The 17,852-nt window shown below is 43.5% G+C and overlaps 2 protein-coding genes across 6 annotated transcripts in view; both read right to left on the minus strand.

Moving 5' to 3' along the window:
* The window catches only part of nhsl1b (NHS-like 1b), a 98,132-nt gene extending 92,202 nt beyond the window's left edge, over positions 1–5,930 (minus strand). For 3 of the 4 annotated variants that reach the window (XM_075459618.1, XM_075459615.1, XM_075459613.1), the window contains exon 1: positions 5,256–5,929. In XM_075459618.1, coding sequence (XP_075315733.1) covers positions 5,256–5,574 — 319 coding nt within the window. In that variant the 5' untranslated portion in view covers positions 5,575–5,929. Of the gene's footprint in view, positions 1–5,255 lie in introns of all 4 variants that reach the window. The other variant, XM_075459612.1, reaches the window with a different exon arrangement.
* A 1,440-nt stretch (positions 5,931–7,370) lies between these two features.
* Positions 7,371–14,586, minus strand: acbd3 (acyl-Coenzyme A binding domain containing 3). Of its 2 annotated transcripts, none has more exons than XM_075458935.1 (8): positions 14,293–14,586; positions 12,891–13,032; positions 12,421–12,561; positions 12,147–12,305; positions 11,679–11,853; positions 11,075–11,318; positions 10,075–10,359; positions 7,371–9,907 (listed from the first exon to the last, which is right to left on the minus strand). In XM_075458935.1, the coding sequence occupies exons 1-8, from the start codon at positions 14,558–14,560 to the stop codon at positions 9,693–9,695; spliced, it is 1,629 nt and encodes a 542-aa protein (XP_075315050.1). In that variant the 5' UTR covers positions 14,561–14,586; the 3' UTR covers positions 7,371–9,692. The 2 variants fall into 2 exon arrangements, with proteins under 2 accessions (XP_075315050.1, XP_075315049.1); XM_075458934.1 differs by having other exon boundaries at positions 10,075–10,362.
* Positions 14,587–17,852: the final 3,266 nt, after the last annotated feature.

The raw sequence follows: 17,852 nt of genomic DNA on the forward strand, positions 1-17,852 counted from the left end.
TAAATGAACATCTGGCTTTTCGTGTTATTTCTCCTCGACAACAATAGATGTATACAATCTGCGGTTTGACCTCAAGCTGAACTCTTCGACCGCCCTCCAAATATATAACAACACTGCAATAAAATGGCTTCAATTTGAAAAAATAAATATACGTTATTCGAGTTTTTTTTACGTCAAGCTGTCAGAAAGACAGGCTAGTTAGAAAGTCCAAAGAAGGTTTCATTAATGGCTGCCTGCTTGCCTGCCTGGTCCTGGTCCAGGGGCACACTCCCACTCCCGCTCCCCCTTTCTGGATATTAAAGTGTTTCTTCCTCATGATCCCCCGGCGGGTATCTCGAGGAATGGGAGTCTGGCTCCGGCGCAGGGGCCTCTGGATGCTTCTGCACTGGAAAGGACCAACAGGTATTTGCAATGCATTTTCTTCATTTGCTCTTTAGTTGGATTTTAGCTAAACTTCCTAAAAATCAGATGTATCAAAAACTCAATAAATGCCAAATACTTTGACTCAAATAATGTGAATTAGGAAGTTTGAGGTCCTCAGAGAATTTATACGGTGTACAACAAGTCAATTCTAACTGATGCACCATGAATTCAGGGATTTTTCTGAGGTGGGCGAAAAGCTAAGGTGATGAAGAGACAGATCTAACAGGAGCCTACGTCCTTCTTCTCTTTTGTAGTTCCAGCACTGAAGTATTACTCTGATATCAATATGAGAATGATGACAGTTCTTTAAGTAAAATCAGGCTCGTCCTAAGCTCTGGACAGTCCGACTCAGGCTGAGTGAGGGGAACCAAGCGTTAAACAGAGCCATGAACAAACTGTGGAGGCAGCTCAGCCCCATCATCACATGCTGGCATGAAATGAGTGACAAAAAAATGGAGAGTGATCCAGTTAACACTGCCACTTCAAATCAGGGCTCACACAGCAATCCAGCCCGTTCCCAGAAATGTCCTCCAATATTCCCCTCACTTTTTTCCCCTCCCTGTGCCTCTGTCCCGATCCATTCCTTTTGTTCCTCATGGGAGCAGGTCGACCTCTAGAACCAGGCCACGCTCCTTTCTCAGGAGCGAGCCCTGTGGGAACTGACTTGTGGATTCTGACTGCGTAATGACCGCTTCTCCGTCTATGAATGGAGGAGACCCCAGTGGGCCTGAGTGAATAGTGACGGGAGGGAATTAAGGTAGGATAAACGGAAGAGGGTGTCCTTGTGTGTGTTTTTGCACGACAAGGAGGAAAATAAGCCCAAAAACCATAAACAGCAATCAGTTAATCCAGGCATGACTGGGATTTCAATGGGACACAACTTTGGATCTTACTCAAGCGGTTTAGCTTCACTGTCATTATCTGCATAACAGAGTAGCAGTGTTTGACACTCACAAGCAGCTCAGTCTCAGCCTGAGCCACAAATGTCCTTCAACAGACATGCCAAGAGTGTATGTTCCCACACACACACATAAAGGTCTTTGGGAAACACTTGAAAATAGCAACACACCCTAAATTTGATAGCATGCAGCAGATGAAAGATCGGGCAAACACACACGCCTATAAATATCTGCGGGATGGAGGGGTGGAATGCTCAATGCCCTGTGAATGTGTGAGTGTGAGAGATAAGATGGACTATTGACATTAGCAGGTCAGCTGGAAACACGTGTTTATTTGCTCAGTGTTTGTGTGTGTGTGTGTGTGTGTGTGTGTGTGTGTGTGTGTGTGTGTGTGTGTTTCAAAGATACTGCTGATTGGCATCAAGATGTCGGAAAGGGAGGGCTTAAGGCTCTCCTAACTGCAATTAACCTTCACTAGTTTGACCTACTTTCAAAGTGAAAATAGTAACTCCCAGTTCAACACAGGGCTACATTTGGCAAAAGAGACTTAAGTGTAAGACATGAAGAGTGAAACCCACCCCTCAGAAAAGCAGAAATTCTCTCCACAGGTGGTGTTTGAGCACAGTACTGAGCTGAGGGTCACCCACCCTTTGGAAGTGCTCAAAGCCCAAAGCACAACCACTACAGGTAAGCTCTGAAAACGTGTGTTTACGCAAAGATCTGTAAGCTTTAGCATTGTCACAGCACTGCCAGGTAACAGAACCAAGGCACCAAACACCACAAAATGCAATACAAGATAGCCATGAAGGACAAAGAGGACGCTTCTGAAAACACCAGCTGGAGGACAACACAAACATCCAGGTGTCTGACGTTACACGTACATCCTCTCACCCTTTAAGCGCCCAGCGGTACAAAGATACAACAGACGCTGTCACCTATCACTGAGCTAAAGACACGGCCCAAATGAACATGGTGGAAAACTAGGGATTTAAGCCACCGACAGTGACTACAGACAGGCGCTGCTGTCTGCCCACTCGCAGCTACTTTTCAACCAATGCCTTTTCTGGTCTCTTCAAGCGGAGTTAAAGGCAGAGAACGAGACATTTAGCAAAACTTTGAAGCCACAACGGACGTGTTGCTTTTAACATTCTATTCTTTAAGTTCAACGGCTTTTAAGTTACGCACGCTAAGAGGTCTAAAAACTATTCTTTAGTTAAAAGAAACTTTTAAATGCAGCCTTTAATCATTTCACTGTTGAAGGTGTTGCGTTTTCTTGTCTTCACCGTTAAATCTTGAAGCTTCGTCTACAAAAAAGGATCAAATGCACCCCTTTATTGTTTTAGTTTGCATTGTGGTAAGATGGTCCACAACTCTCATCAAATGTCTAATTGATAATTACTGACTAAAATAAAAGAAGAGAAACATGCAGAGCTCGCTTTCAGTCCCACAACTCCATACCCTATTTATCTGGCCCTCAGGGACACAATGCTGAATTTGCCTGAGAGTTATTTACCTTTCTCATGGGTTAGAGGCACCTGATTACGTAACCATTTCTAACAGATTAACAGAGCTACATGCTCTCCAACCGCCTGATGTTGCTGGAATCTTTTCTAATGTTTGAACTAAACTCCTCGTCCGGTTCTCTTTGCATCAATTATACATCTCATACACCAGGGTGTGGCAAAAGAGCTTGTTTCGCCAAACACAGTTGAATTGGCCCTTGTTGGCCTCCAGCAGAAATCCAAGCCACTCAATCTCGACTTTGTTTAGTTTCTTGACTCTTCGTGTCAGGTGTTTCCCGGCCGAGGCTCGAAGGAATGACCTCTGAACTTGGCTTAATGCTTGCAAAATACACACAAGCAGGAAATCCCATTTGCCCATCATCCCTGTTCAAACTGACCCCGGTTACTTTGAGTGGATGGGCAAGGCGCGCATACACTCGCTCCACCCTTCTCAATGGCAGCCTTCCAGCATGAAGGGGCCCCTCTTGTTGCCCCTCACCTGTAATATGATCCGTCTCTGAGCCGAGGTCAACCCCACAGTAGTAGAAGACAACAGAGTGGCCAGCTGCTGTTAAACATTGACATGAAAACTATAAGCAGATAAATTATGTAAGGCGGTGCGTTTATCACAGCTGGGGAGCCAGCAGTATGGAAATAGGTGGTATGAGATCCAGGATTTCATGTCAAAAACCAGTAACTGCATACCGCTGCAGCTCTCCAATACTACAACATGTCTTTGGTTCATGAAGTCACACAAGTTACACAGTAGCTTTTCATTCAAACATCCATCCAAAACAACCCCAACAGCTGTTCTGCTTGACATATTCCAATCCAATACTCCCATCCTGGAGAAATGCTGGAGGGCGCTTCAGAAGGCAGGTATTTTATGTGAGGAAGGAGTAGGAGTCAGGCTGACAGGACTGCGTTGTAATAAATTTAAAGGCAGTGCTTCTGTACACCCAGTGTGGTGCTCGGGGCCATGTGTGAGCTGGCAACTGCAGATCACGACATAACATAACTGCATTCCTGTCTGCTTTCTCACACCTTGTCTTCAGCTGCGAGGCAACACTGAACGACTGAGTGGACGGCTTTAATGGAACAAGCCGCGGTCCTGCATCAAAACTTCAACAGCTGCAGATAGCAGAAGCAGCCGAGCCCCGAGGTGTGATAACCCAGAGGTTTGGTTAAAGGTCTGGAAGCTGTCAGGAGGGCTGACCCCTGAGCGCAGCTTATATCGGCCCGCTGTTCGTCTCCGTCCTCAATCCATCGCTCATCCTACATCACACTCACTTGTGTTTGGGATCTGTCTGCCCGGCTTATCCTTTCCCCGCAAGTGCTTGAGTCTGCGTGCGTGAGTCACGGTCAGAACAAAGACCGGGTGAACGGAGACAGATCAAATGTAGAAAGTGCAGTAGAAAGGAATCATGCCAGTGAGTCAGAACTGAAGCGCTTCCTCTATCAACGATGTTCTGTGGAATTTGGGCTGGTCTTTAACCCTCCTTTTGCAACATATTTCCGGGGCCAATTAAATAACAAAAGGAGCAGTGCAGGATATCAATAAAGAATATGATACCTTAACAACAGTGTTTATGAACATCATCACCAAACAACCTGTGTGACGGGAAGCAGAGGCCTAAAGAGCCTCTGGCACAGATGGGTATCACAGCAGATAACATGACAGGCCTGTCTTAAGTCTTAATGTTGCTGGCTCAGCTGCTACAGCAGGAGTCAACGTGGAAGTCAATAAATAACCACTGTGTGCGAGATTACAGGAGGCAGCTTTACAATGGCAAACCAAACATATTAAAAAATCATCACGGGAGGAAATTGATTTTCCATCTATTCTTGCCTTGACCAACTTTGTTTAGAAGTTTATGACAACAAGGAGAAACGGGGAGGAGGGGAGGGAGTGTGAGGATTTCTGTGATCTCACTCTGCTTTGAAGACCCAAACACAGATGGCCAATATGTTGAGAGGAGATCCATCATCTCTGACAGGACACAATGTCCCTATTAGCATATGACTGAATAGAGACAAGCAAAGGCCATGTGTTGAGGAGACACCGACCACTCCTCCCAGGGTCTGTCAGAGGACATGACAGTCACCTTGGACCTGACCAGCAACTCTCATCACCACCGACTAGGTCATTAAAAGAGAACAGCCCAGAGGAAAGGGACACCTGCCTCACACCAATGCATTTTCAAGTCCCCAAAAATGGCTTTTTAAGACAACACTCATCTCTTCTCTCTCCATAACAATTTAGCGTGCGTAAATATGATTTTAATGAATAAAAACTCATAATTTGCATAATCACAGGGGTCAGTGAAAGGTTAATAGAGACCCCCCGGAAATTACAACGAAACTAATGTAAAGTTGGCACAAAAAAAGAGTTTTCTTGTTTGTTTGTTTGTTTGTTTTGTTTTAAACTTACGGATTTGGACTTTCTTGGGGTCCAACCTGCAGACTTGACTCTGCAGACTGTGCAGCCTCCCCTGAATCCTGCAGGACCTCCTGAACACCATCCCCGCTTCCACCTCGATGCCCAGGAAGATGTCGCTGGCATGTCGAGAGAGCTCGGAAAGTTGGTGAATGATGCTGGTCAGCGTGTGACAGCTAACCTCGTCCAAAGACGAGAATAAAACTGGTCTCCGCAGTCTGCGCCGGCCGGTCTCTTCCCTCGGTTTCCAGCCATCCCTCGCCGACAATCGGCTCACGAGCCGCGGCTCAACAGTCCTCTGGTGGAAGGGCATATTCAAATCATACCAATAACTTCAGCGGGGCCGAAAACTAATCCGCGAAAACCAAGATCGCCTCTTTAAAACGAACCCAAGTAAAATTGCTTTGCTACGACCGCTGCAACATTGGGGGTGGTGTGCTCCCTCAGTCCCGCCATATTTTCTTGTTTTTCAAAGGATGAGACTTTGAGCCACTGGACGACGGAAACGTTGCCTCTCAAAGTCTTTTCAAATTCAACCAGACACAGCGCAGGCTGGAGAAAAAAAAAACACACACACCAGGAAAAGTAGGAGGAGAGGGGGGGGGCAAAGTGCAAATAAAAGCCCGGAAAGTATTTTCAAACCACCTGTAGCGACTGGAGCGGGAGCCAGCGGCAGAGGAGAGTTTACCTGCTGTCCTCCGGAGACTCCCACAAAACCAGGGCCGGACCACCTCAGGAACTGGAGGCGGAGTGACACCGAGAGGCGCTGGGAAGGTTAGCAGGAAACACAACCTGAGGCTTTAAAAGTGTCTTTGTTTCATTCCTGTTCTGTCACTCAAACGTGACTCAGAACCAGTTGTGTTTTTCCATTTTTCTACTCTAAGGGCCGCCTCTGTTCCGAATTTAATGACAAACCCTGTCGGAGGTGAGGAAAATAGTGGGCCATTCTCCATTAATTTAGTCACCGAAAGATTCAAAAAGTACCTGGAAAAAGTTTACTTGCTATGTTTTTTTTGCAGCCAGGTTAAGGCGTTGTTGTGAGGTATTTTTCGGATATTAAAGCAATAATTGCCGAACATTCAAACGGCATTTGGCAGCGTATGCAAAATATTCTCGCAAAAAAAAAAAACAACATGCATTTTCATTTGCTTTTTGCGCATACATTTCAATACAATGTTGGCCCAGTCTCTACAATAACTGGATAACAAAGCTGGTTGCTCATAGCTTTTTAAAAGAGCCCCACAAACACATCTTCAGGACACTTGTCTCTGATTTCTGTCCCTATGAGCGTTTGTCCAGGTCCTCTGCTGCTCTTTAAACTACAAACTTTTTTTTTTTTAATTAATATTTTAATTTGGCTCCAACCGTGCTTTCCCTCCAAGAACTCGGTGAAAACAATGTATACTAGGCCTCAATTTCAGTGGGTACTTTTAACAAAGTATGAATAAAGTATTTTTTTTATGTCCAGGTGTCAAACGCTGTAGTACCTGGTGCGCCCCCTGGTGTCTGTATGGGAACATAGCAACATGCTCACATTCGACCCAGTATTTACCATCAGTTCTCCCATTACTCAACAAATTGCAAGCCTTCAAAATTCCTTCCCAGCAAGAATGTAATCTGTGGCAATAGTTTAACGGGTTACTCAATATGAGACAGTAAAAGGCTGATGCAACAGTTCAATGGAGCCCTGGCTGAGATATAAACTGATGTTCTGTATGTTGTGACACCCTACGTGAATCATGGAAAATAGTAAAGACAGAGTTGCACATCCTGTTAAACTCCAATAATGTCTGCATTTGTCCTTCCCTCAGCAGAAACTGCATTTGACGGGAAAGCAGTGTGAGGGTGACACACTGCGCTGGGAGGGGGGTGACAAGCCTGACAGTGTTCTTTTTTACTAAATGGAACTGAGCCATCATTAGTTTCATTATATTCACCTGTTCCTTTTTTTTTTCCTGCCGGGGTCAAAAAGTATTCTGTTTGATATAGGAATCCTATTTATTGTCACATCAGTGAATTCCTTGAAGCACGAAGGACAGATTGAAGACACCAGAGCTTAAAAACATACGGTAAGGCTCGACCACAAGCAAGAATAGACAAACCATACAGTTCTGGAGATGAAGATAAGTTTAATCAAGATTAAATATATGCCCAAAAAGATTTTGCAACGTATAAGAGTTTCAAACATGTCAAATACAAAAAAAAAAAAAATATGAGCCTTTCTGTCTTTCATGTCGATAAAGAGTTTTACAGTTTCACACTTTTTAAACAAGTTATGGACTTTAATTTGGGGCAAAACGGACATCTCATTTACCTTATTATACAGTGCATTGATTTGCAAAACCATAGCCTTCCTTCCACATCTAAAAACCCATCCATAAACTCATTTATAGAATTATTTACATACGAGGCTTGAACAACTCAAACCGTTTGGTGAGCAATAAGAAAGTTGGAAATGGTGTCGAACTCTATGGCTCGGTTAAGCCACAAGTAGCGAGGGTTTGATACACAAAAAAGAAAGAAAGAAAAGAAATTTATCACTGAATGGATTCGAAACAGGCGTATTTAATTAATGTGACAAACTGACACTCAGCAAAGACCCCCAGAGGACTTCTCAACTTGCAAGATAATCCGCCCTAGTCTTTTTTTTTTTTTTTAGTTTGCCTACGCGCACATACACACACACACACGCACACAAAACAAAGTGTGATAAAGGGAAAAAAGTGTCTTCAACACCCACTGAGCACATTCCACAATGAACAGCCTTTCAGAGTACAGTTCAAACAAAACCATAGCAAAAGCACAGTTGCACAGTTAGCAAAAGCAACGTGTGAGCAAATGAAGAGAATTAAGGTGACGGTAACTTCTGAAAAAGAAAGCAAATACCTGCGCGTCACAATTCAGTTAGCAAACAACAACCATGTCATCCAGGACACAAGTTTAAAGTCATCTCAGTTTATTCACAATACTTGAGATGACGAGCACGTAGCAATTCCCTACTGGAGACAACGATGCAGAACAGCATTTTGCGTTCAGGATTTCCGAACATTGCACGGATGTAACAGTGTGTCGTGACCTGCAAGACAGAGATGGTTAATGGATTTATTTTTTTTATTGTCAATTTGTCCCCTCGCGTAGCAGAACTCAATATAGAAAGTCTGAGAATACACGGCGGGATAAAACGGAAAGAAACGTCCTGGCCAACGTGAACAACACTAGCTCCTCTTTTTGTCATCCTTCAGCAAAAGATCAGAAAGTCTGAAAGTTTTAGGTAGCCTGGTGTAACATTATAAACGGGCTGTAAATACGACATCTTCGGATGGCGAAACAAACTGAAACACATTCATATTAAAGTATTTGCAGATGAGTTTCATAGTAAATTGTTTTTTTAAAACTTGCTCTGCAGTATATACCGAGATTCTTGTGTTCACAAAGTTAGAAGACCCGAGACCATATTTCATCACATGCATGTTATTTTGTACTCCTTCCCTTAACACCCATGTGACTGAATGACTTCCTGCACGTCCTTCATAAATTATGGCAGTAAACTTGACTGAAAAAACCTACTCCTGGTGCATTCTGTCTGTCAGATTGTATCAAGTCGTGACGGTGAGAAAAGGATGTCTGTGTTGAGGAATAAGACAAAAAGATTACTACTTCTGCAAAGCAACCCTCTCGCATCTCCCCATTTACAGGGTGGCTATGCGAAAAATACCTCACTCCTCTTTTACAACAAAAAGAATGATTAATTTCATCTACACTGGTGTCTTTAATGTGTAATTCAGCAAAGATCAGAGGACCTCTGTGTCGAAGGCATAGTGTTATGAAGCACATTTGCAATATAACAGGATTTCCAACATTTACCATGTTCTTGTGGGATAAACAACCACCATTTCCACCAAACCGGAAACGTTGGCTCACAGTGTTGGACTTGCCAAGTTTCCATTCATGGTTATGAGAGTCAGTTAGGGCAGAGGGCAGCCACAAGGCCACGCTGGACTGTGCTGGGCTGAGGTGGTCGTGGAAGAGGAGCCCAGAGGGGAAAACATGGTAAAATACAATTTGAGAGCACAGTCCTATAGCTTGGTGTAGGTGAGCGCAGCAAGGACAGGTGGTGGCTTTACACCAGGAGTGCACACTCCTGTTTCTCGGGCTCAATGACAGGATGTAGCAAGGGTACAACTTGGGTCAGGCGTACACACATAGGACATACACCATAGTCCAATCTCCACAGATGGGCTCCAGATGTGTCTCTTTGTCACCCTCTGGTGGATTTTGTCCAGAATGAATCACTTCTTTCTTCCTTCTCACACACACACATCCATCCATACAAACATCCATACAAATACAGACTACCTTCACACTTATCTCCATAAACACACACATATGAACAAACACTCTTCTTAGCTCCACCTGTGTCTGTATTCAGGCTTATCTGGTGTAGTAGACTCTGTAGTAAACACTCTTGGAGCGCCAGAGTGAATAGGAGTTGTCGAACTTGAGCAGGTACACTCCGCGGCCAGGGTACTGGTGGCTGCCGGCATACACCTCCTCGTGACAGTCCCGCCGGTAAACCGGCACAATCTCATCCACCTGGGGCTTCCCTGCCTCCTTTTTCACCTTCTCCTCTTCAGTAGGAGGATCACCTGTGTGCACATGATCAATTTAACACACCTTTCTATCAAGATTTTTCATTATTAATCTTGAGAGCCCAAATAGAAAACCCCCTTAGACACGCAAGCGCAGTTACTTCTGCCACCACATGCGAGATCCCAGAAGACTTTAACACATATTCCTCCAAGAAACCCCTTACCTTCATCATCATCGTCGTCGTCACTGGACTCTGACACGTGCACGCTGACCGAGGCAGAGGCAGCGTCTGTCCACTCGAAGAACACCCCAAAGCCGATGTCATAATAGTCTGTAGCAAACTCCCAGAACAGGTAAGCTCCCTCCTCGTGCGTAGGAACGCGCACCGTCACCACCTCGCCACGCCCCACCGTGATCACACTGTCTGCATCCTGGCGGATCTTCTCCTTGAAGTCCTTGATCTGTGGCCGTGTCCACATGGAGGGAGCGGCTATCACTGGCGGGGAATCTGCTGTGATCAAGAAGCAAACAACATTCGGAAATCTGTTGTAGAAATCTGCTAACACACTCTACAAAATGAAGTACTCCCTTTAGTAAAATACATCTTACATTTGGTTAGGAATTATTTCCAACAAGTATTTACAGACTGAATGCCAAACGAGTTCAACAAACCGGCAAATAATGTCATCCGTTTATGCAGTGTGACTGTGATCAAAGAAAGGCAGCACACGAGTTGGGTTACAAATGGCAACGATCTGGTTTTCCAAACACAGATATCCCTCCATCCATCCATCCATTCCTCTACACCGTCTTTTGTTAGAAAAAGTCGGGTTCAGTGTCTTGCCCATAGACCTCCTCCCTATGGATGCACTGGAGATCAAACCACCGACCTTCCAGTTGGAAGACGACCGCTCTACCATCTGAGCTCTAGCCGAAGTGTTTACACTTCTTACATTTTTGTGAGCAGGGCGTGTGGCTGGATTATAATTAAACCAGCACATTATCATGTGTCACTTGTTCCAGCTCTTCTCCCTGCCCTCCAGGTCACATCAACAAGGACACAGCAGATAAGTGTCAGGTTTCAGGTTTGGGGCTGTGTTTGCTCGACAGAGAGTTCTCCCCTTCTGCCCGGTAGCCAGAAGCTGAACAACAACAAAAGCGTGGATCTTTCTGCACAATATCAACTCCAGCACTTTTGTTTTCTACAAAACAAACCTACCTACCTAATAAAGGCCCATTCTCTGAAACCTCCTCTGCCGGCTCGGGCTCGGGCTCCCGGTCCATACTCTCCGAGTAGGAATCTGACTGGCCTCCGTTGACTGTAGGAGTTTCCTCACTACCAAGTGGGGAAGCAGAACACAGCGGTGGTGCTGCCGAGGCAGGGATGGGTTCCCCACTGTTGAAGCTGCTTGATTCCAAGGTGCCCTGCACCAATGAATCAGCCTGCTGCTGCTTCTGTAAGGTCGCCTAGGACGAAAGAAGGATGGCATAAGGTCAACATCATGAGCTGAAATAAGGACATAAACAAAGCAAGTTGTTTCTAACGTTAAGATAGAGGGAGCATAGACTTCTGCAACCCAAAACCAAGTGTATGCACCAATATTGCAAAATTGTAGGCGTCTCAATGTGGCACTCACAATTTCCCTTAATATATCAGAGGGTAAAGAAAAAAAAAAATAACAAAAAAATGACACTGCCCGGCCAAACCAACACAAAAAAGATTTTAAATTATTGGAAGAGCTCAAGCTTCAATTACAGAACACGTTAGAACCATTTCTAACGTTTGGCTCGAGCCCTCCTCTAAATGTCAAAGGCTCCGCATCCCACCTGTTGCTGGGCCAGCTGGACCTGGTAGAGCTGCTGCATGTACTGCTGGTAGTGCTGCTCCTGGAGCTGACGGATGAGGCCCAGCTGTTGCTCTGGGCTGTTGGGGTACTGCTGCGCGGCATACTGCTGAAACTGCACTGCCGTCTGGGCATTCAACGCCGCCATAATCTGTTGCCTGGTTAAAGTCACAGAGAAGTCCAATTAGCGAGCATGGACATGCGGGCAGCCAAGAGGAGAAAATAAACAGTTGGAGGTCTGGAACACGAAGAGAACTGTGGCCAGATTTCCCTCTTAGTATGAGGTCTCGGCCTCACACAGACTCCACTGAAGTGCACTGCTTGACAGTAATTGTCAAGAGCTTCAAAACTGAAAAAAAAACAGTGACTCTGTAAATATCAGCGATGATTAAACAGACTTGGCGCAGAAGACTAAACCAAATATTGCACTGGCAGTCACACTGACACATACTTCTGCTGCTCAATCCGTAATCTCTCCTCCTCAGCCTGTCTCCTCTCCTCTTCCTCTCTTCTAAGCTTTTCCTCCTCCTCGAGCCTTCGTCTCTCTTCCTCCTGCCTTTGTCGCTCCCTCTCCTCCTCCTCGAGCCTCAGACGCTCCTCTTCTTCTTGCCTGAAGAAGGGAGAAGGCATAGGGACAAAAAAAAAAAAAGCATATTACCTTAACCTAGAAAAAATAAAAAGTGAAATATGTACAAATATTCAGCAATCAAAAAAGGTCCCCTAACCTTTTTCTTTCCTGCTCCTCTCTTTCAATCTTGTGTGAAGTAACAAAGGGGGCAAAGAGATTACAGCACTTGTTGAGTAGCTTGACAAAATCCACCATAGCGTCCTCCTTCTCCATGTTGCCAAGGGAGGCCCATTCTTTCCTGCAAACAGAGGAAGTTTGAGGTTTAGTTCGCCAATACAACTCACCTATAATGAATTAAAAACCCATTAGAACTTCCTTCTGATTAGAAAAAGTTGAAAATGAACAACTCTCGAGTGCAGTGCGGTGAAGCAGGCCAATGTCCATTAAGGGTTTTAATCGATTCAAGTTCATGGACATTAGAAGCACTCCTTACATGTCCCAACAGTTTGGTGCTTGAAAAGAGGTGTTTTTTTTTTTTTTTATCTTCCCTTAAACACAGCAACAAAAACCTAATAATAACAATAATCCACATTCGCACAGGAAAGTAAAGTTGATTGCTGGGTTTACCTGCGGTCGTTGCCGAGGACGTCAAAGAAGCCGACCTCCGGTGAAGCATCGGGATTATAGGGGCCCAGCAACACCTGTTTGTGCAAAGCCACCAGCCGAAGCTTCTCCTCATAAGTTGGGTGGAAGGCCTTACCATCTTTGTCTTAGAGCAGGAATGTGAGAGAAAGTTGTTCAGCATTTCGTTTGTTTGGTTTTTTTCCACCCCGTTTATCCCCACCTTTTATTTCAAATTTGCCTCTGAACACTGGTAAAACAGAAACAACAGAAGCATATGATGCATGTTGTTCCAACATGATAAACAAGGGGTACAAAACCAACTCTTGATAATGATTTTTGAACGTTTCAAAACCTCGCTTAAAATACTCTGAGCCCAAAATCAGCAACAATTACATGCAGAGACCAGTTCAGTCACACTGCACTGCTTAAGCTATGATGAGACAAGAGCCACATTCATGTACAGTACAGAAGCTAAACAAGTAGGCCTAACCCCAAATGACACACCGACAAGAAATACAAAGATGAGATTACGATCCCACTAAGTAGCAATCAGGTACAAACCTGTTCGCACAAACACCGCATATGTCCTGGTCTAATAAAAAACATTGGTCTGGCTATAAACATTAAGTTAGTTAAAGAAAATACAAATTTATTTAAACAGCGTGTGTTTTAACAGTCCTTTTCCTTTTTTTCTAATTATGGAGAGCAATCAAACAAGTTGCAGAATCGTAGGTGTGGTGAATATGAAGATCAAGTTGGGCTGTGAAAAGAGCCGAGCAGTGACACAACTCTTAAATGCTTCTTAAAATGGGTCTAAACGCAACGCTGTGAGCTGATTTTACAGTAGCTGGACTGAAACTGTGGAACAGTTTTGTCCCCAGAAGTAATTGCTTCAACACAGCGGGGTCATTTACTTTTATCAAGGAAAAACTTTGCAACCAAGCAGGCTCCCTTCTGGTGCAGCAGTGGCAGGGCGTGTTTAAAGCTCCCAAACAAATCATTGTAAGCCACCACATTCAGTTAGCATGGCTAGCTTTTAGCCTCACTTGATGAAGGGGTAGCAGGACTCGAGTTATTCTACTTTAAACCTACAGAGTCGAAAAAATACCAGCAAATCATACGACCATAAACGTCCTTCAACCAAATACGGGCCCAAACGGACAACTTCGAAGTGTCGTGCTTATTTTACCGCTTAATAGCAGCTAACAGGCTTGTTAGCACTGTCGGCTACTGATTAGCCAGGAAGCTAATATAATATTGCGGCTGACAGCAGTAGACCTGGTTGTGACAGCTAGCAGCTAACACTAGCAGCCTGCTAACTGAAGCCAAGGTGCGACTGGTCTCAGAATCTCAAACGAGCAGTTTTCTGCTTAAAAGCTGTTAAGTCGTGGCAAATGTACAATACCTTTGAAAAATTTAAGGGCCAATCCGTACAGCTCCTGTAAAGGAAAGCCCCAATTCTTCTCTATCGCAGATTTGGCAGTCTCTCCATCTTCGCCCGCAGCGACACCCGGCTTATCGGTCCCAGGTTCCGAGGGTACGGGGTCCGGCTCTGCAACCGGGCTCTGCTCGCCCTCCGGATCTGGACTGAGGGTGAGGCCATCGATGGAAACTTCGAGCCGGCTGGACGTAGCGCTGTCGAGGTCGCCGCTCTGAACCTCTGTCGCCATCATGTAGACTGTCAGCTGAAGCAGCCACGTACCTACTTCCGTTCAGATTTACAGGAAGTTCCGTTTTCCTTACTTTTTTTTTTCCTCCCCTCGGTGTAAATAATGACGAAGCTTTAACCTACGTATAAAATTAATACTCCAGTAAAGACGGATTCAAACTAACGCCTTTATGCATCTACAATTTATTTAAATGTTATGGCAGCTGCTACATTTTAAAGAACAGTTCAAATAATGAAGAAAATGAGAGAATAAAAACATTAAAGTTTAATTCAAAACTGTAAAGCATTTTGGCCATAGATTACTGAAGAGACCTACCAGAACCATGACCCCAGTTAGATTGAGAGTCAAGGGTCCCCTGGTCTCAGAGACAAAAACCACCCAAATGAAACACAGAAATAGTATAAATGAAGAGATGTAAAATTTCCACGAAGAGAGAGACAGTGATAAAAGTAACCAAACAAGAAACAAAACAACACAAATCACCCTAAAGGCAGTCTACAAAGACAAATGATGGCTACAAAGAGGCAGAAAATTACAAGGATTTGATGTAAAAACACAAACATTTTACGCATATAACTTACAGCAAAAGCAACCAGGAAAATACTAAACAAACCAACCACAAAAAGAGACCGAGCAAACATGTCAAGATGAAAAAGTGGCCACAATATATAAGATCTGACACAAGAAACAAAGCAGATGGAAAACAGTTCAAACTGTGCCACTAATCAACCCCAAAGAGGAGATAAATGACAAAACGAGGATGTAAAACCACACAAAAGAATCTGGAAGTTACGTCACTGGAGGCACAAAACACAGAAATCCTATGTGTGTGTGTGTGTGTGTGTAGTTTCTGTTTGTGTTGTGACTCTCTCAGCATGGTATTTTGGTCCTATGTTGGAGGAGAGGGGGGGTCCTTTACCCAGAAGCCCACCGTCACTAAATGTGCAACAAATGTGCGTAATGTGTGTATTCCTTTGATATAGCTCCACAAATATGCTGAAGAAGCCACTAATTATTCAGTGTTCAACATGATGATGATGATGATACGACCATTGAAATGATAAATAAATCAACAGATGCACACAAACAAGCATCTTGATTTTGTCACAGGACATGTTGTCCTTTCACTCAGTTTTATTAACCGCACAGATGCACTTTTTAGCTGAAACAAGTGTTTTGTTTCAAAGCTCATCATGACTGCAAGAACGCTTTTGGAGTGGTTGGTTTAGTTTTATTGCTTATAGTCAATATGAATTATAGCTAGACTAATGCTCGAGTGATGGGACCATTTCCAAATAGCCTAATTCAATTGAACTGGACTAAACAAGACTTTATTTATGCTAAATGTATATCATATTGTTACAATGTTAATTAAAATCGATTTTCTAAAAGAGAAGATATGTAATGAAAAGGTGCACACACATCAACATGTATCTTGTTTAATTTCCTCTGAGTATACAGTTACATTAGGAAAGTTGAAATGCATTTAAGCTTCTTATAATGCCACCCAAATACACAAAGGTAGCACCAAATACGAAGGCCTTCAAGACAACTGACATTTTAACATACCTCTGCAAACTTGTGAGGATCATTTACGCGTCTGTCTCTGGAATAAATGCATAGTGGCTGGGTCAAACTGTCGGTTGCCTGGTCTTTAAAGGTGCGAACATGCTTTTGTTTCTGGATTCAGACACAGTTCCCCACTGGAAATGGCTACTATTAAATCCCTGAGTGTCTTTACTGTTTGAAGTGCAGCTGATTTAGCTGTCCACGGTGCATCAGAATTGTCCTGACCTCTCTCCACGGATCCCTATACGAGGAGCATATTTTCCCTTTTATGAGCCATGGGCTCTCAGAGGAACTGTCAGTCACAAAAGAGCAGCCCTGATTTGAGCTTCCGAGCAATATCCAGTTAGGGCCCTCAGACAGAGTATCCTATGAACTGTGAATGTCCAAAAAAATAAGCACATCCTACCCGAAAAAAGCTGCAAGTGTCAAAATACAGATACCAATGAGAGCTAATGCTGATGTAATATGATGCAGCAACTATCAAGTAAATTCCCAACATCGTCAACCTACGTGTCACAGACGAGGCGCTCTATTTTCTCATTAAACAAGATTCTCTCCCATTAAAATGTCAAATGTTCACCAGATAAATTAAATATTCCCCCGCAGCCATAAACCCTCTCATGAGCTGTATCCTAAAGACTGAGAAATCCTTTGGAGACTTTCTGCTGATGTGAGGAGTTTAAGTCAAACGCACCCAGAGAAGATAAACGTAGGGCACAAAACATGACGTGTTACCATCCAAGTAAGTTCACAACTGTATTACAAAACGTTAAGAATAGTTATCAAATGTCTCTCTGACCAAAACAAAGCTAATTCTCGCAAATCCTGTCCAAACACATTGAAACAAATTAGTCCGTCTGGAGTGCTACCTGACCTCTTGACTTGATCCCCCTCTGACACAAATGCCAGCGGCCCATTTCATCATAAGTACCCACACACCTACAGTACTTTTGAACTACGGTTTGTGTATTGAGGTCGACTTTGTTGCCACTGAAAGGTGACAGGAAGCATTTTTTTTCCTCCAAATCGTAGATCAGAGATGGGAATCATGTCTTGGAATTTTTTTTAAATTTTTTTTTCAAAACTTAACTCATTTTATTGAATGACTGACATATATTAATATTATTACAAACAACAAATCTACTGCATGCCAACACTACAATGCAGATACTACAACCAAGGTTAAAGCAATATCAATGTGCATTATTTGTTCACTTTTTCTTTTTTTTTCCACAATCTGCAGTGTTGGGACTGATGGTGTTCTCGGCTTCTTTTTTTGGTGGTAAACTCAGCATAGGCTGACTGACTAACTGATTTCAGACATTTTACCCAGATAGCAGAATTATTCTGGTACATTTCTGACTCATACGCCCACCTGTGTTTAATCAAATCTTACCAAATTACAAATGACAAATCCCAGAACGGTTTAGGCCCAAAATCCATCTGTGATATGTTCAGAGAATATAAACCTAGCAGAGCTTTTAGATCCAAGGACTCAGGTCAGCTGGTCCAGTCCAGAGTCCAGACTAAACATGGAGAAGCAGCATTTAGCTGTTATGCTGCTAACAAGTGGAACAAACAAGTGGAATTAAACTTTCACCAAATTTAGACATTTTTAAATCCAGGTTAAAGACATTTCTTTTCTCATGTGTCTGTGCATGAAATCTGCACGATATCTTTGAACTTATCTAGATGGTTGCTTCTTTTTAAATTCATTTAAATTATT

Source organism: Odontesthes bonariensis, chromosome 24 (assembly GCF_027942865.1).
Source record: "Odontesthes bonariensis isolate fOdoBon6 chromosome 24, fOdoBon6.hap1, whole genome shotgun sequence".
Classification (NCBI taxonomy): Eukaryota; Metazoa; Chordata; class Actinopteri; order Atheriniformes; family Atherinopsidae; genus Odontesthes; species Odontesthes bonariensis.

Bases quoted from the DNA above. Each gene is read 5' to 3' on its own strand.
- acbd3 (XM_075458934.1), bottom strand. From the start codon at position 14,560: ATGATGGCGACAGAGGTTCAGAGCGGCGACCTCGACAGCGCTACGTCC. The intron at 12,562-12,890 runs GTAAACCCAGCA...CTCTGTTTGCAG, and splicing joins GTCCTCGGCAACGACCGCAG to GAAAGAATGGGCCTCCCTTG. The intron at 11,854-12,146 runs GTATGTGTCAGT...GACTTTAACCAG, and splicing joins TTACGGATTGAGCAGCAGAA to GCAACAGATTATGGCGGCGT.